Source organism: Lampris incognitus, chromosome 9, assembly GCF_029633865.1.
Source record: "Lampris incognitus isolate fLamInc1 chromosome 9, fLamInc1.hap2, whole genome shotgun sequence".
NCBI lineage: Eukaryota > Metazoa > Chordata > Actinopteri > Lampriformes > Lampridae > Lampris > Lampris incognitus.
In genome coordinates, this window is record NC_079219.1 from 18,778,588 (window position 1) to 18,798,417 (window position 19,830).

Genomic DNA, 19,830 nt, shown 5'->3' on the forward strand with positions numbered 1-19,830 from the left:
GATTGTCAGTCAGCACCTGGGGTACCAGAAGCTCAAAACAAGAGTCAATAGCAACAGCAAAATAAGCTGTTTGGCATTGGCAGAGAAGATTTGGCAAATTTTTCATGAGCGCAACCCACATATTCAGCTCTGCTGCTCATCCCACAAATACATGTTCCTTACCAATGTGGCACCATTTAAAAGGGAAATAAACAGGCTTTCCAACGGTATAAGATTTATTGCCAAGAAGCACTGTTACAACAAAGAAATAATCTACTAAACACAAATGTCCTTACTTTTTGTGCCAAGTATATTTTCATTCCGGCTAACTATTTGGGCAGTATCTCCGCAGCCCACTGGGTGGTGCTCTGCGGTCCACCGGTTGAGAATGGCTGGGTTAGGGCACACACACACACACAAACACACACTCTCTCTCTCTATCTCTCTCTCTCTCTCTTAAAGGGGTTCATGATACCCAGGTCATGTTCTGTCTTTTCCACTGCTTCTGGCTGCTACCCTGCTGTAAATTGCAAACCCCCACCTCCGGCCCAGCATTCACCCATAGATTCTGATCTCTGTTTTCCCTGTGGAAATGATTGATTTCTCCTTGTTCTTATCTGCTGCTCTGATTTGCTTTTTATTTTGCTTATGCTCGCAGGGAGTCATGAGAACAGAACCATGACGCCAAAATAAGATAGCCTCCATATTACATTTCCATTTTAATTAGAAGAGTGGACTCACTAGAGTGCAGATTGTAAGATGGTGACAGATGTACTCTTGGCCTACCCCCTTGGTTTAGGGATGGTCGTTCCCTCTTCACATAATGTTCAAACCAGCGTTCCTCCCTATCAGGGTAGGAACTCTGGTTTGAATGGGGAGTCAAAGAGGCCATCTATGTGAAGACAGAATGACCATCCCTGAACCAAGTGAGGGGTCTAAAAGTACATCTGTCACTATCTTACTATTTCACCATGTAAGAGTACATCTGTCCAGGCCTCTGGAGCTTTCTGAACAAGCTCATCTGATGTTCAACCGCCCTAAGTTCTCCCACATAACTCCCCTTCTCATGTCCCTACACTGGCTCCCAGTAGCTGCTCGCATCCAGTTTAAGACTCTGGTGCTAGCCTACAGGACAGTGAAAGGAACAGCTCCTTCCTATCTCCAGGCCATGGTCAACCCCTACACTCCCGCGCGACCACTTCGCTCTGCTGCCTCAGGACACCTGGTTGCCCCGTCACTCAGAGGCCCCTGCTGCCGATCGACCCAGTCACAGCTCTTTTTTGTCCTGGCCCCACAGTGGTGGAATGAACTCCCCACTGATGTCAGGGCAGTGGAGTCGCTGCCCATCTTTTGGTGCAGGTTGAAAACTCACCTCTTCAAGAACTACTACCCTGTTACTTGCTCTTAGCACTTATTGTATTCACTCATTTAAAAAAAAATCTCTTTCTTGCGCTTTTACTTTAACACTGGTTTTGCTCTTAGATGCTTGTGTAGCGAGAAGATGCACTTGTGACCTCTGATGACTAGTAGTTCTCCTGATTTCTTACATTAAATGCACTTATTGTAAGTCACTTTGGATAAAAGCGTCGGCTAAATGACTAATGTAATGTAATGTAATCTTACAGTGCTGTGATTGCAGCCGTTCGCAGACCCTCTGTGCATAGTGCACATTGCCATTGTAACTCTAGTTAATGGTCATGGCAATTTGCATATGAAACTGATCATTTTTGGTTGTTATGCCACTGTATTGTTTATAAGTTACCTGTAGTCAGTTTAGACTGAAGAGGTCACTTAGATGAGTGATGAAATGTTTCTCTCTCAATAAACATTGTATCCAGATGAACTGATTCAACTTACTTTGATTTAAGAACAGATGTTACGAAGTATTGGTGCTCATCGTCATTCAAGATATTTGAAAAGATGCTACATTTTTAAAGACATAAATGTGGTGTATGCTTTCTTTAAGTACAGCTATGATAAGACAAGCGAGTGGGTAAGGGTAAACTTACTCCTTTAAACCCGAAAAGGCTAGGAATGAAGGAATCCTGGAAGAAATTTGGGCATACAAACTTTCAGTTTCACAGGGCCTTGCATCCAAAAGTACACAGTGAAGCTTACCACACTAAAATTTTCCTTGCCTTTCTTTTTTACTATTCTAAACCATTGTTTGACTCCACTTAGTTCAACCCTTTTATTTACTCTATGCCTTTATTTTGGAAAAATAGAGGCTGAACCTGCTCTAGATTTGCTCTCACTTCTTCCATCACTCTCTTTGCAGGGGCTGTAGTCTGTCAGACGTAGATGGGGCTTTAAGCCAGAGACAGAGACTGACAGCAGAGGTGTCTGCCTTGGGGGAAGAAGAGCAGAGGCTTGAACAGCTCATCCAGAGATGTACCCTGGACATGCGACACATGAGTGAGATGCCAAACAACCAGAAATATCCTTTTTTTTTTCCTTGGCTGGACCATCTGGCGGGCTAGCCCTATAACCACGAATGTTGCGAGGGATCATGTTTAGCGTGACTGACTGACTGAGTGATCATGTTTTGACACGATTGGGCTGCTGTATCAGGTGACCAACAATATCACTGAAGTTACACTATTGCTCAGCAGATGGATATCGCGTGTTAACAAACAAAATATTTTGCTGTTCTTTCCACATCTGGTAACACACTGTAACAGTCCAGCATAGGGCAGAGTAGGAGAGAAAACAGCTCTCCATGTGCTGAGAGGCATGAGGGAGAACACACAGGTAAAGCACCCAAACTACAATCACTCTGAGAAAACAGTCAACAGAGTGACTGAGAAAAACGAGACATCCACAGATAGTAACAGATTAAAGGGGGGGGGGTAAAACAATTAGAATAGTTATAATTAAAATTAAATTGAGTTCTCTTTCAAATCAAACATTCCAAGATAGTATAAAGTATTGTTCAGAAACTGCATTTATAACTCTTTTTTTTTTTTACCTGAACATACCTTAACCATGTCATGTGATATGCTACTTCAGTACACTTAAAACAACAAATATTACTGGGCCTGCTACAGAAAATTGCAGATGAACATTTACTATCCAGGAATTCATAATATAGACACGACCACTAACCATCCCTGTAACAAATTAGCCACAATTTCGAACATTGAACAAACACGGTGCAGCCATATACCTAGCCTTGTTTTTACATTGATTGATAGTTAGCCACAAGGGCTCATTACTACTTTATAGTTAGAATGATGAGTAACCTGACTTTTGGATAAATAAGGCTGTGACACATAACACTGATTTTGTCTACTAACAGCTGAATTTAAATATCTCACACTGTCACTGTATTTTATTTAACTATAAGAGACAGCATGTGGATGCAACAAACATAGAGATTTGGAAAACCCAAATACGTAATGCTTGTGTAAGTTGACACATAAGTCAGCAGAATGGTAGCAGATCTGAACTTCATCCTAAAAGTGAAAAAATACCAATACAACAATGAGATATTTGTAGTGTGGGTGTAGACCCAAAAGTTACATAGAATAAGCTGCTGTTTGGATTAAATGTCCATCCAATGACCGTTCATGGACAAACATTCAGAAGTAACCTTTTTTTTTTTTAATGGATGCCAGGTGATCTTTGCTTACAGCACATGAAAGGGAAATCAGTTTCACTTTTCTCTTTAGTGGGTAATTGTCAAATAGGTTCTGATCATGCCTGATTCTGATATTTGTAATAATCGGCACAGTTTTGTTGCCTCTGTTTGCCAGTCTGTTTGCGATTTGTTTGTGCATAATTATAACGTAAGTTAGGCGAGAGTTCATTTTCTTTTCTTTTTTCTTTTCTTTTTCCATCTTCAGTCAGCATAGGGGCCATTTCCATTTGTTGTTTTGGTCCTCCAAACAACAGTCAATATTATCTGTCCTGTGAATAGTATCTTTCTGTCATAGCACACTTTTCCCCCATTCAGTAGACTTTGGTATACATTAAAATTAGCAGGGACAGAGCATAGAATTGGCCTTATGTATGTCCTGTCAAGTTTTGTATACATCAGTTGTTTTTTCTTTGACCTTAATCCCCTGCACATATGCATATGTAACATACCAAGACATCAGACAGCAAGGCAACCTAAGAGACCAGACTGTTATAGTGGTCAAAGCCCCTACAGACACCAAACTAGAAGTACCGGATCCTGAGGAGGTATGTAGCCACACACACACACACACACACACACACACACACACACACACACACACACACACACACACACACACACACTTCATACCTTAATAAAAATAATAATAATAAATCAGTCTTATATAGCGCTTTTCAAGTACTCAAAGTCGCTTTACAATAAATGGAGTGAAACAAGATGACAGATGAACATAACACAGACATACAGGGTTGGATGGGAAGGGGGGCTACGAGAGGGAGAAGCGGCAGCCACAGATGACGCCAGCAGTACTCTCCGACTTGGACAGATATAAAGGGAAAGAAAAACAAACATCATAAATCACAGATGCAGGTCAAGCGCTCAGTCCCCAGCCTGCCCCAGACCAGGGGTATATGAGCGGACGGGGGGGCATGAGAAGGCAATGGAGAAAAGGTGTGTCTTGAGACGGGATTGGAAGAGTGAGAGGGATTCTGAGTCTCTAATGATTTGGGGAAGTGAGTTCCAGAGCCTGGGAGCTGCTCTGGAGAAGGCTCGGTCACCAAAGCCGCTGAGGTTGGACCTGGGGGTAGAGAGAAGGGAGGCTGAGGTGGATCTGAGGGACCAAGAGGGTTGGTAGGGGCAGAGGAGATCGGTGAGGTATAGGGGAGCCAATTTGTGAAGGGCTTTATAAGTAAGAACCAGGAGTTTGTAATTGATCCGGTGGGAGATGGGTAGCCAGTGGAGGTCTTTTAGGACTGGGGTGATGTGGTGCCAGGATTTGGTGAAAGTTAAAAGTCGGGCGGATGCATTCTGGACCAATTGGAGCCTCTTGATAGAGCTAGCACTGATGCCATAGAGGAGTGAGTTGCAGTAATCAAGGCGGGAGGAGATGAAGGCATGAATCAGTATCTCAGCAGCAGGGCGTGTGAGAGAGGATCTTATTTTTGCAATGTTGCGAAGGTGGTAGAAGGAGGATTTGACCATTTGGCGGATATGTGGCTCAAGGGAGAGGGTGGGATCAAGGATCACACCAAGGTTGCATGCCTGGGGGGAAGGGGAGACAGTACTGCCATCGATGGTGAGTGCAAGGTTGTTGATTTGGCTGAGAGTGGACTTGGAGCCAATGAAGAGGAGTTCATTTTTGTCACTGTTGAGTTTGAGGAGGTTTTGCTGCATCCAGACTTTAACTACAGACAGACAGGAGTCGATGTTAGAGAGGGGTGGATTGTGAGGGGATTTGGTGCTGAGGTATATCTGGGTGTCATCAGCATAACAGTGGAAGTCCAAGTTGAAATGACGAAGAATCTGAGCAAGAGGGAGGATGTAGATGATGAAAAGGAGTGGGCCGAGTAAAGAACCTTGGGGAACACCTTGTGTGACTGTGGATGGAACAGAGGAGTGGTTGTGAAGTGAGATGAAGTGTGACCTGTTGGAGAGGTAAGATTGGAGCCAGCTGAGTACGGTGCCTTCAATACCGACATCTTTCAATCTGGTGAGCAGGATGTTGTGGCTCACAGTATCGAAGGCTGAACTCAGGTCGAGGAGGATAAGGATGTTAAGGGCTCCAGTATCAACAGAGATGAGGAGGTCATTAAGTACCTTAGAACCCTGAATCCCAATGAGCGGCCTGTGGGTCAGGTGCGGCCTGCAAGAGCCAAAATGTCTGGCCCGCGCTGACTCATTGGCAGTAACACACCTGTCATAACATGTGAAATAAAGTGCATGCTGCTCTACTTTATTTTGATGTCACCCCACACTGTACACTTGACCTATGCCGTAGAGTGCGCGTAGATGTAAGACGTATTCTGCGCTCTCTACGGTTCTTGACTAGACAGAGCCACTCACCAGCTAAGTCACAGATAATCAGTAACTGACCTAAACCAAGAACATGAACTGCGTGAAAAAGTGCAAAGTCAGCCAGGAAAACCATTAGTTCAAATTTGACTGGACTGACCAATTTTGTTTTATTTTAGCAGACCATGCCAATGCCAAACAGACATGCTTGATGTGCGTGCAGACTATAGCTGTCTGCAGAGCAAATAATCTCAAATGGCACTATGCATACTGCTGGTTTTAATGCCAACTACCCTACAAAATCAGATCGTCGCAAAGATAACATCATACAAGCACTCCATTTTTACTATCTGTAAATTAACATCGGCACAAGAGAGTGCAACAGCTGCATCATTGCATGTTTCGTGGAACCTTGCTAAAGCTAGAAGCCATTCGCTGATGCTGAGTTGATTAAAACGTGTGTAATTGATATGGTTGGCAAAGTTTTAAGTCATGAGAAAAACAAGAAAATGGTTGTGGAGCCATTAAAGTAGGTACCATTGTCTGCTAACACGGCAGCAAGAAGAGGAGAACTCTTAGTGGAGGAGTGTTTTTTCCAAATGTCTTGCTGATTTGAAGAAAGCAGAAGCCATATCGCTAGCCATGCCATACACTCGTCCTGTGACCGAACCGATATGGAACAGCTATCTGTTTTCGCAAGATTTTTTGATGGGAAGACCTATCAGGAAGAGCTATTTTGTTTGCTTCCTCTGCCTGGGTGCACAACTGGGGAAACCATCTTCAATGAATTAACACAGTTTTTTGAGAAGAATGGCTTGGATGTGAACAAAATTGTGTCCGTTGTCACCGATGGTGCTCCGTCAATGGGGGGACAGCACAAGGGCTTAAGCAGGTTTGCCACAGTTAACCCAGTGCTCTAAACATTTCATTGTATTATTCACAAATTGTTGTTTTGCATTTAACTGTGGGTAAATGAAAGAGGTGATGGATACTGTGACGAGACTGGTAAATTTCGTTCGCGAGAGTTCTAGTCTGCGATGTTGCTTCTTCTTCTTTTTTATGCCCCCCCCCTCCTTTTTTTTCTTGTTTTCTTTCTCCCCAATTTTACCTGGCCAATCACCCCGCTCTTTTAGCTGCCTGGTCACTGCTCCACCCCCTTTGTCGGTCCGGGGAGGGCAGTAGACTACCACATTCCTCCTTTGATACATGTGGAGTCGCCAGCCACTTCTTTTCAGCTGAAAGTGAGGAGTTTCACCAGGGGGACATAGTGCGTGGGAGGATCACACTATTCCCCCCAGTCCCCCCCCCCCCAAACAGGCGCCGCGACTGACCAGAGGAGGCGCTAGTGCAGTGACCAGGACACATACCCACATCTGGCTTCCCACCTGCAGACACGGCAGTTGAGTCTGTAGGGACGCCTGACCAAGCCGGAGGTAACACGGGGATTTGAACCGGCGAGCCCTGTGTTAGTAGCAGAGGTGGGAGTAAGTCACACATGTGCAAGTCACAAGCAAGTCTCAAGTCTTAACCTTCAAGTCTCAAGCAAGTCCCAAGTCACTGTGGTGAGAATCAAGCAAGTCAAGTTGAGTCCCTGCTATAAGTCAAGCAAGTCAAGTCAAGTCATTGCTCAGGTCAAGCAAGTCACAAGTCAAGTCATACAAAATCTGATGATCTACCCCAGTTTCCACATTTAAATCAGTAAAGACAGTGGTACACACATTGAGTTTTATTTCAACATTAACTATTGCAGCCTGCTTACAATTATCTAACTTACTTAACTGCTTACTTCTCCCTTCAGGAGGGTCATGCCATTTCTCCTTGGCCTGTTAATGCATCTGTCTAAGGTGCTTCTCATTAACTTAACATTAACATTTCTGTGCACCAAAAAGTATTGCATCATCAACTGAATAGTGTATATAGAATAAAAACAAGTATATAAAAAAAATATTGCCTGAAATGTAAACAATGCTGACATTACATCAAACCATGAAAACGTATTCACATTTAATGGTTTTAGTATGCCGCATGCTATTCATGTTATTTTGTCCTGTTCATATCCACACTAGCTAGCATCCCTGCCACAAGGTTAAAGGAATATTTCACTTAAGTATAACTTATCAAGTTTAAGCAGTCTTATCTCCATCTAAGTGTATCTACAAGTAGGTTACATGTCCCTGTCATCTGCTGTCAACACCACCATTCCTCCCAGGTGTCAGGCTCCTCATGACAGGGACAGCAGTGGTTGCTAACTTACTTGCAGATACACTTAGATGGAGATAAGACTGCTGAAACTTGACAAGTTATACTAAAGTGAAATATCCCTTTAACTGTGTGGCAAAGTTGCTAGCTAGTGTGGATATGAACAGGACAAAATAACAAGAATAACATGTGGCATACTAAAACCATTAAATGTGAATAGTTTGAAGTTTGAAGTTTTCATGAGTAGGATCTGCAAACTATTAACAGAATCAATCAGAACCTCTAGGTGGCGGTATACACGGAACAGATGAGAACTGATTTAAGTCAATCAGTCAAACGCCCTACATGTTGTAGAATATTATTTGCCACACATGGCATCGGACATGAAAAAAAAAAGATCATTTCAAAAGTAATATCACACGCACACAGGAAGTGGAATCACACAAGCCTCAAAGCTGGTAGTGATCTTGCTGCCTCGAAACATAAGTCAACTTACAATGCATTGCACTTGCAAAAAATCAAATTTGATAGTACTTTGTCACTGAGTCGTGAGTGATGGGGTCGCATAATCACCCCGCCATGGCTGAACACACGTTCAACAGGTGCACTTGATGAGGGACTGCCATAACTCTTACCGCCACCTTGAACAAAGAGGGGAGGGTGCACCTGTTCATGGCCCAAAACTGAAGGCAGCTCTGTCCATCACAAATGTCCAAATAGTGGTTCAGCTGAATTTGGGGACTGGAACTTGAATCCATCCTCTGTTTTTTGCGGTATGCTGAGAACAGCCCAGACTGACGCTCTGGCTCTGCTGGTGTCATTTGGTCCTGCTCATCGGTGGTTGGACTGGTCATGCACACTTCTCTTAGAATCAAGTCTGATGAACAAGCAAAAACAATAGTCACAAAATATTTCTATCAAAATATATCAAAATATTTTGTCCACTTCATTAACATAAATGTGGCAGGCAAAATGAACACTTTTCAATATAGCACACTCCAGTACACCACCAGCACCCACTACAACCTCAGTAATAAATATAAAATAGAATTATCACCTTTCTGTCAATGTCAACAAAAACTGAAGTGCTCAGTGAGTGTATATCAACATACTGAACATTTCTTTTACAGCCCATTTCTTCTATGGTCTGACATTAAAATAGGATTACTACAGAAAACAACATACTTTTTATCATCACAGACACATTCTCCTTGATGTTTTCAGGGGCCAAAACATCATGGGTCAACCACATGGTGCCAAATGAAGGATCCAGCAGAGCAGCTTTTAGATATAGAGGGTCAGAGAAGGATAAGGTTGCTCCATCACTCTGGTCATCTGCCATCCTCACACTTACAAATATCCCTCTGAATCTTCTTTGGAGTGATCCTTGCAGGCTACGGATCAAGCCACCCAAGTAGCACACTTTCTCTTTTTGATTTTCCAGGTGATGATTAAGAGAAAGGATACAGGGTACCACAGCACTTATAGTGACAATTTTTTCTCCTTGTGTGAGATCCACACAAGGAGACATTCACTAGTTCCTTTATCTGATTCCTCTCTCTGGCTGTGAATACTGTCTCTTTGTGTCCCACATCTTCAAGAACTGTAGACAGTTTCAGGTGGTCACAGTTGAGCACTGATGTCAGTTGCCTCAGTGTAGAATTCCAGCGTGTGGTAACAGAGGCAGGGATTCCACGCTGCCCAAACTCCTTCTCAAATCTGTCCTTGAAAGTGGTGCTTGTGTGGAGCAAAGAGCTCAACCTGGAAGCTTTGGCGAGAGCTGCACTGAGTACTTTAGTCTCTTTAAGGCCATCACCTATAGCCAATTGAAGAGTGTGTGCAAAACATTGAAGTCTTGTCTGGGTTTTTGCACTCAAGGCATTTTCAACCATCTCTTGCTCTTCCACTGTCAGGTCGTTCCAATTGTCGAAATCATCAAGGTCATCTTCTTCATCTCCCTGTCCTGGAAAACATGTAGTGAACGATTTTTTCATGTTTGCAGCATTGTCACAGATGATGTGATCAACCTTTTTCTTGATCTGATATTCTTCACATATTTGCTCAAACTCTTCACAAATTCTTTCCCCTGTATGGGATCCTTTGAAGCGGTTGCATGCAAGCAACTGGGATTTCAACATAAGACTGTCATCTTCGATGTTGATCCAGTGTCCTGTAAATCCAAGAAAGCCTCTCATCCTGCGGTCTGACCATATGTCTACAGTCACTGACACATTATCTGCCATTGCTAGTTCATTTTTTAGCTTGATTTGCCTATCTGCCACCAGACTGTCAAGCTGTGAAGTAATTGTTCTTCGACTCACTGGAGAGTACTTCTTGTCCACTATTGACAAAAACTGATTAAACCTTTGATGTTCAACGATAGACAATGGCATGTTGCACTTTATAATGAGGTCAGACAGTATTGAGTTTGTAATAGCTTTCTGCTGGGAATGGTTGCAGGTGTACAGTTGCACACTCCTCGATTCGATGAATTGGGAGATTGGAGACTGGTTAAGATCAACAGTTGCTTTGGTATGGATGTACTCGTCATATCTGTAGACAGTAAAAAGAAGAGAGAGAGAAATATATTTAGCCCACATTATGATCTTCATTGCATAGTAAATTATTAGAAATATAGTTTAGATTCATGAATGCAAGAATCAAATAAGATTAATATTAATCCTGGAACTGCAGACAATATAGCTGGGACTCAATCAGGAAGTCTGTTCAAAATAATAACAGCATAACAGTCAGAAGCCCAGGTAAGAAAATCATATAGGGAATATGCCATCTTACATATTGAAGTTCAATTTCTGTGAATTGGCTGTTTTAAAATGCACTGAAATGTTTCTACATGAAAACAAAATCTGTTCATATGCAATGTGAGATGGCAGCATGTGAAACAAGTGGTCACAGTTTGTCAAAATGTTCCCCTGTGATATCTCCACTGAATAAATGCTTTTACATTATTATCCAAAGGTGATTACAGGCATACTTTTATAGGGCTTATGGCAAGACAAATTAAAATGCTCATAATGACAAATAAAATAAAAACATTGAAAGTTAAGAGTCCCTTGAAAATATTGACTTTAGAATAAATACATAATGTTAACAAAACCAATATTCTTCTCTCCTCTTTTTAAGGCTGCTTTACAATGTAAGGTAATAATGTAACAATAGCTTGATATGTGGATATTATATATTCAAATTAAACATTTACAAACCTGATGATTATTACTGTGCATTTGTATGCCATAAAGTAACCCTTAACAAAGCCTACATTTCATGGCTTTCAGGGAAAAAAAACTTCTAACAATAAATGATCATCAGAAAATAATGTATGTAATTATGAATGAAGCAATGTCTTTCATGATCAAATCAACACCTGGGATGTAATCCCATGTGCCTGGTGCCCTGCTCTCCACCTGGTCATCATATTAAAAACGTAAATTACTTTATATGACATTACGTTAATGTTATGCATACCGCAGGTATCTTAAACTTAACATGGCTTAATATTAGCATTTATATCAGCAAACGTTAGCTTTCGAGCTAACGTTTGACCAATTTGACCAGCCAATAAGTTAGCTAAAGACACTTTTATTGCGCATTTTATTGAGAAGACATCGTCACTTAGCTTTCTAGCCACGTTAAGTTTAAGCTATGTTAGTGTTGGCAAACGTTAGCTTTTTAACAGCCATAACAGTTAGCTAAAAAGACACATTCACGTAGCTTACCTTTCTTCGTGGGTTTTGTAGTGACGGATGAAGTTGGATGTTGTGGTGGTTGTGTCACTGATTTCTGAGCTGCAGACCTTGCATACCGCTGTTCTCTTCTTCAGAGCGTCATCGACAGTATAATCCTTGAACCCAAATTGAATTATTCTTGGTCTAGCCGCGTCCATGACTGCTGCTCATGTGCTGATCTGTTGACCGCTGTTGGTCTGCGACGCGTGCAGCATGCATTGCACTGTAAAATCACCTGATCACGTTTCAAAATAAAACACAATTTCTAACATAATCTAACTTTTTTTTTAAGTTGCAAAAAATGCAAATATTTAATTTAAAAAAAGGCAAGTCCTTTCAAGTCATCTGTCTCAAGTCTAAGTCAAGTCTCAAGTCATGAAGACCAAGTCCAAGTCAAGTCGAGTCTTTTATCAGTGTTAGTCAAGCAAGTCTCAAGTCCTCAAATTTGCGACTCGAGTCTGACTCGAGTCAAGTCATGTGACTCGAGTCCCCCATCTCTGGTTAGTAGGCAATGGAATAGACCGCTATGCTACCCGAACGCCCTGCAACGTCGCCTTATCAGAGCATTGTTGGAGGAAATGTCAGCAGAACACAAGGATCTTTTGCTGTATAATGACGTTCACTGGCTGAGCAAAGGCCGTGTGTTGGAGAGGGTGTGTGACCTGCGCGATGAGGTTGTGTCATTTTTATCTGGACTGCGGAGCCAAAAAGCCTAAGAATATCAGAAGTTTTTAAGTGACAATAAGGTGATGGCATATGTTTTTGTGTTTGTGTGGGACATCATGTCTCCTCTAAATCACCTTAAATTGCAAATACAAGGCTACAACTACACTATTGCAGACTTGTACGAGGTAGTTGAAGCTTTCTGGTCAAAGCTGAACTTTTTGGAGAGATATTCACAGGAGAAAGTTGCACTTTCCTTGTCTGCGGGAGGGTTGTGAGAAGAACTAAATGCGGGAGGATCCAGCAATGAAGGATTTCATGATGAACCTGGCAGAAAACTTGATTTGAAAGCTCCCCTAAACTCTCAGGTGACATCCTCCTCTCCCTGAGTTAGCCATTCTCCATTTTGGCTGACGGCCAGTGGACTGCAGAGGCCAAAAGGCTGGTACCTTCCATAGATGAGGCAATTCTTCAGATGGAGGTCTTGGAAATGGGAGCATCTGATTTGATCAAAGCACAACACAATGACATTGGGGTAAGTTACTTTTGGATCAACGTGGTTCCCCAAGCCTGATTCACAAACATGAGAGCTATTGCAATGCTGCATCTCACAATTTTCCCCTCCACGTACATATGTGAATCATCGTTTTCTTCAATGAATTCGATCAAGAACCAGGAAAGAAACAGACTCTCCAATGCACATCTTGGCCAGTGCCTCAGGACTGCCACAACAGAATACAGGCCCCACATCAGAAGGATTGCCTCATCCCGTCTCTCTTACTTCTCTCACTGATTGGTGAATGAACATCCATTTATTTTTGTCCATAATTAAATGGTTGGTTTTGGACTTATTTTGTTTCAAGAGTGTATTTTTTTCTTGCGTGACCCTCAACACAGGCTTTAAGAATCCCAGGCCTACATTATTACTACTACTACTACTAGTACTACTAATAGTCACACTGAAACCGTCGTGTAAACAAGCCACATCCCTATCAGCTGTGCGCTTGTCCATGACACAGCACTTTTCAACACCAGCAACAGGAAGTAAATAGAAATGGGGCGTCCGACAAGAGTTCAGCTCAAAATGGCGTGATGTGTAGTGTCGCTTGTGGTCAGTTAGGGCATTCTAATAGAAAATAAAGCAATCAAACTGATTTTGTCGCCAACGCTCGCTCGCATCACATTCAGTTAGGACACAGTGTAAGTGCTGAGTAAGTAAATTGGGGCTATAGAGTTCTTATATGTTTCTTGGTCATTTGAGCTATGTCTTCTGTCCTGTTCAAAATTAACATTAGTAGCTTTTGAGATGGTAGTGGGGAGCAGCTGTAGAAGCTGGTATCTCTGTTGGAATTGGTTTGAATAAAATATTTTAGCAACACAGCTGTTGAAATGCTGGTTATTTATATTGACTCTAGTTTTCCCCTCTTTAGCCTATGCAAGACCACAGTTATATTTGGGTTGCTTAGTTTATATTTGGTTATTGTATATAGTTTATATACAGGGGTGCACATACTTTCTTTGGTCTGGTTCTCAAGGTAGCACCTGGAGATTTTGCTTGGTACTCAGTCTTTATGCGGCACGGTTATCCGACAAGCTGTCGTCATCACTACCCTCCTGACTGCTCTCCTCACTGTCTTCCTCTCTTTCAAACATGGGAGATGAAGATGTAGGCCTACTTCATTCTACCTGGTTGAGTCTGCGATTAGCTGTTTGCATCCATAAGTCAACAGCTGGCTTCGGGTCAATAGTCTTTGTTCTCATCTTAGACAAGTAGATGTGCATCAGCGATGAGAGGCGAGAGTCTGACAGGCGGGATCTGTACTTGCTTTTTATTAATATTGAGATGTGAAAATACCCTCTCACATGCAGCACTGCTCAAGGGCAGTGTAAGGGACGACAACAGGAGGACTTTATGAATGTTGGAGTAACTATCTGGATTACTTATCTTCACTGTGTTGACAAGTCATACACAGAGGAGGCTGCCAGACGTTTTCCTGCTTGCTTTAAACATGTCCATTCTCCTACAGTGGAGTCTCTGTCAACAGACAAGCTGGTCTCATATTTCTGGAGGATGTTAGCAAGTGTTGTGTTGCCAAAACTGTGGAGGTCTTGCATTTCTTGAGGCCAAGTTGAAAGATCAAAAATTAAAAATTGATCTCATGACTTAAGGTATTCGTATCTGCTTTCAAACTCATGAATTAGACCTCTCAATACATCAGCCTTGTCCCTGTCAGCATCCGCATTTGAAACAGTCTCTTTTCTGTACTTGCCTTCACTGTAAAGTAATAGTGTCAGCTGTCCAGCAGCTACCATGAGCTCATCTTTGCATTCACCAGTAGTCAGTTTATCTTGCTGGAACCTGAGGTAGGTGAACTGTCAAGTGTTTCCAGTATCAAGCATGTTGGCTAGGAAACACTGAAAATACTCTGTGAAAATATGTTTTAAGTCACTATCACCACTTGTAGCCACTTGAATTTGAATGGCAGGTAATAGCCTCCATATTTTCAACAGAGTTTCTTGCCTCCATGCAGACCATCTGATGTTGGGAAACTTTCTGTTTCACAAAGGCAATGCCATTCTCATCACATATCTTCTCTAGTTGTTCTGTTCTTGTTGTGCTCCCTCTGTAAATAAAAGCTCAGCAACTTGACAGCGGAGCGATTAAATGTCTCACAGTATGGTACCATGCAATCAGCTGACTTAGTGAATGGATTGCAGCAGCTCTTCCATACTTGAGGTTTAGGGGATCAGTGAAAGACGAAGTTTGTCTCGGTGTGTACGGATGGAGCAGCAATGTTGTTCCCAAATTGTGTCAGATGGTGGTGATTGGTGATTCCCTTGTGCATATTCGGTGTACTGCCCACACCCTCGAACTGCACAATGTTCTGTGCCGCTCGGTTCACACCAAAATTAATTAATCCAAGGAAATCTGCAGTTAACTCTCTGTAGCTGGACACACACAATGTACACAATTCCCTGTTCCACTTGTGTTATGTCTTCTGATCCATCAAAGAGCACACCCCAAAATTCAGCTGCCTTCAATTTTTCACTCAATTCCAAACTGATCATCTGTGCGATGCTCTGCATGATGCAGGTCCCCCCTTCTTGTGAATGATATGCATTCCCGACATTAACTCCAATCATCTTGAAAAGGGCAATATCCCCCTCATATGAACGAACCGGGTGTGCATGTTTCGCTTTGTGAAAGGCCAACAGAAAAAATATTACACAGTGTTTGGTGCTGTTCTTCATTCAGTTGTCCTGCCATGTGTCAAGAGGGTGACAGGATTTCTGATCCTGGCTGCACCTGTTATCAATAGTTTACACTATGTTCATATGCTCTTTATTCTTCTCGTGCTTTTCAAAAGCTGAATGATTGAACATTTTTGTCCCTATAATAGGTGCTGCTTTTATCCACGAGATTTGGATTTTCATGGCATATTTTGTACCACATCTGCATGCGGTCGTCATCTGTTTGGAGCCAGGCTACTTCCTGCAGCCACTTTTCTGCGAATACACATTTTTTATGTACAGGTTCAGTCTGGCATTTCTTTGGAGGTGGTGCAACACCAAAGTAATTCATGTAGCTTTCTTCCTGGATTTTTTGATGAACGGACGAAAATCCTAAAACCAGAGAAAAAAATGTAACATTAAGCTAGTTGTAATGTAAGCTAACTATTTGCTGGAGCTCAAGGTTTAACAGTTAGTTAACCTTGCTAACTTATCCACTTATCAAGAATAAAGGCTAAAAGTTGCACAATTAACAACTGATTATTAAAGTTGACACATTTGTCAGAATGACTTTCTTACCAGTGATTTATGGAGAAAATCCTGTTGTTTCAGTACGTAATTATGTCCCAAAAATGTTGGTATACAAAAGCGTGACTTTTCATATTATCTGTTGCGCATCATTTATTTTGACCACACATGCGCACCTGGGCACCAGTTATGTGCACCTCTGTTTTTATATATATATATATATATATATATATATATATATATATATATATATATATAGTTTACAGTTATATTGAGGATTCTTTGAGGGGACCTAGTTATTATCATTTAATTTTTTTTCCAATTTCCCCTTTCTTTCCAGAGTCTGTCCATCCATCTGACCAGCACTAAGGGGCCTATTGAAGTACTGCTCTGTCCAGATGAGGACAATGACCCCAGGAGTCCTGTAAAAAATGGCAACTTGGACATTAATGGGAACTCCCCCTTCCTCAAAGTCCTTCAAGGTTTGTTTCGCATACTGTGTTAGTGCACGTGTGTCTTCATGTACCCTGTACAAAGTTCAAAATACGGGGACAACATAATGTTATCAAACTCCGCTGATTATTTGATTGTAATTAAAAAAAGTTTCAAACCCTGTTTTACCTGTATTTAAAATCTACATAAAAGATCTGAGGTAAACCCAGCTCTCTGACACAGCAAACACGGCTTCAGGTCAAATGCAAAACATTTCTCTTAACTCGTAATTTAATCTTAATTTAAAAAAAAAACTTTGCTCTTCCACACATTTGCACATGGGCTATAAAGATTTCATTCATCAGTGCAAATGATTTTTATTTCTAAAACAAGGTTAGCTGCAGAGAAGAGTTTCAGTCTTGTGTATAAGTTCCCATCCTCTTCTTCAGTGCTCGCCAGCAGGTGAAAGCCAACCCCAGGTTCACTCTCGTTTTAGAACGGGCTTTGTCTGCTTGGCGTTTCACCTCGGTATATTTGCGTCTTTTCTGTGCTGTGTCCGCCATCGTCATAGCTTCCTCTTGGATGCATGCTTATGATCTTGATCTGGCACCTGGTCACTACGTTTTTATAAAGTCCTGCTGTCCAAAGGTTAATGACCAGAAACATCCCATACACAGCAATATAAGAAAAGTAAGAAAATACAGGCAGAGGACAGGGTCTCTGCAGATACAGATACCGTGACACCCGTCTAGCGGGTCATAAGTGATGATTGAGAGGGATTATTTTTGTATGAGTACTAGGGCTGGACCCAAATATTCTGCTAGCTGCGTATTCATTCATTGGGTAGGTATTCGGTTTTCAATTTTGGGATGCGGATATTGTTTTTTGTTTTTGCTAGATATAGGCTATCAATAAAGGTCCAGCCATCCATTCATTATCTGAACTGCTTATCCTACTCTCAGGGTTGCGGGGATGCTGGAGCCTATTCAAGCAGTCATTGGGCGGCAGGCGGGGAGACACCCTGGACAGGCCGCCAGGCCCACACACACATTCATACCTAGGGACAATTTAGTATGGCCAATTCACCTGACTTACATGTCTTTGGACTGTGGGAGGAAACTGGAGCCCCCAGAGGAAACCCACTGCAAAAATAAATTGTTTTGGCACATTTTTGTACTATATTTATACTTTTTAATTGTACTGTTAAAATGTGGAAATATAGGGCCGCTCTGGTGGTCGAGCGGAATAAACCGCCGTTCTTGCAGCCCGCTCGTCATGTGGCTGGGAGGTTCGTATCCCAGACTCGCCGTAACCGGTCACGGCCAGAGCGTCCACGGGGTAAGGCATTCATTAGGCCACCCTTCCCCAAGGGATAGTGGGTGTAGATCGGTGTAGTGTTCGGGAACTCGTCGTTCTCCAGCGACCCCTCTGGCCCACCCGGGTGCCTGCTGCCAAGCAACTGAAAGCATTCTCCCTCCGTCTCCTTCGCGGACTGAAGGTAATGCAATCCATGCGAGGCTTCAGTGTGTAAAATAGCGAGAGCAGCCGACACGAGTTTGAAGGAAGCTGGTGTAACGACTATCTCCTTCCTGTGGAAACGTGAGCCAGGGGAGTTATTCGACAAGAGTTCTGGCCATATGCCATCGGGTTAATCGGGTGGGATAGGGGGAAAAACTAGAAATAAATTTATAAGAAAAAAAATGTGGAAATATATACCGTCTCAGCTTGGGCGCATGACATCCCTTTCACTCACAGCAGTGATATCATGCTTCAGTTCACCCTTGGCCGTTAAAGGGAAAATAAAATGCCTAAGACCTCAGCTGTGCTGCTGTTATTAATGCGCTGGCTTGTTCAATTTATTACAGTTCGTTCATTTATTTTTCCTTCTTTACTATGTTGCGAATTGGTAAAAATAATAATTGTATTTCTGAGTGACTTATGATTTCTTTGTCAGTAAAATTTCATAGTATTACACTGTTAAGCCTACTGTTACAGCTATCTCATTAAAAGTATTGTTATGACAGAAATATTGGTGTTTTGTATCTCTGTTTGACTCATGTTAGGTTCAGGTTGTAAAATGTTATAGACTTGGGCTAATATCTGACTGAAATCTGGAACTGGAGTTGGTCCCCGGGCGCTGCACTGTGGCTGCCCACTGTTCCTAGTATATAGGAAGGCTTAAATGCAGAGGACAGAATTCGCGAGTACATAGAAATGACAGTAAATAAATTATAAATAAATAACTCATCGTAAATTTGTTGGTGCTAGTATGCTGTTTCTGCGTTTCTGTTTCACAGCGCTTTGTCGGGCATTGTCTCTGATCCGGAGCCTATTATGAACATTTATGTAGGTCTATTTATCCATGATAAGAAAAAAAATGTCACAAGCTTTTATTATGTCACAAGAAGTGCATATAGGACCTCGATCAACCAAATCCCTCGGGATTACAAACATGCATCAAATACACCAAACCTTTTGGAAACTGTTAGAACAACAGAATCCTTAACAATTAATGCCTTTAATTAAATCAAAAGACATGTGTTGCACTGCTTTGCTGTCCACCTTAGCCGAGAACAGAGAAATGTCTCGCTGAGTCCTCCCTGAGTCATGCCCTGCCATCACTGGCACTCCGAATATTCGCTGTTGATTATGACCGAAGCTCCAAAGCCCAAAGAAATTGTATTCGGGGCAGCCCTAGAGTTTACATTAATTTTTAGGGAAATCCTACTAGTTCTACCTTTAAGACTTACTTTTGTGCATAGCAGGGCTACTTGGCCCAAATTACTGATTCTTGGTGATCTTCCTCCCACAGAAACATCCAGCTCAACAACTACTTCCATCAGCCAGTCCCTCGCACCGCCTTCTGCTGTCTCCGTCACCACTCTCTCCCCTATCTCCTCTCCCTTCACCAGTCTTCTCCAGCAAACGGAAGACCAAATCCCTTCACTCGGGGCCCTTGGAGGCTCCCTAGGACCTTTCCTCAACCTAGTTCCCCCAATCCTGGAACAGGATGACTATCTCTTAGGTCTGGGAGATGACCAGGGAATCAGCGACTTGTTCGATGCCTATGACTTTGATAAGATGCCCTCTCTGGGCCTAGACGATCTTCTGTGTAGCTAG

The 19,830-nt window shown here is 42.2% G+C and overlaps 1 protein-coding gene across 1 annotated transcript in view; it reads left to right on the top strand.

The window, feature by feature from the left end:
- The window catches only part of LOC130118405 (transcription factor E2F3-like), a 35,988-nt gene extending 16,158 nt beyond the window's left edge, over positions 1-19,830 (top strand). Inside the window, exons 5-8 of the mRNA XM_056286849.1 lie at positions 2,258-2,416; positions 4,050-4,164; positions 16,619-16,760; positions 19,523-19,830. Coding sequence (XP_056142824.1) covers positions 2,258-2,416; positions 4,050-4,164; positions 16,619-16,760; positions 19,523-19,830 — 724 coding nt within the window. The remainder of the gene's footprint in view (positions 1-2,257; positions 2,417-4,049; positions 4,165-16,618; positions 16,761-19,522) is intronic.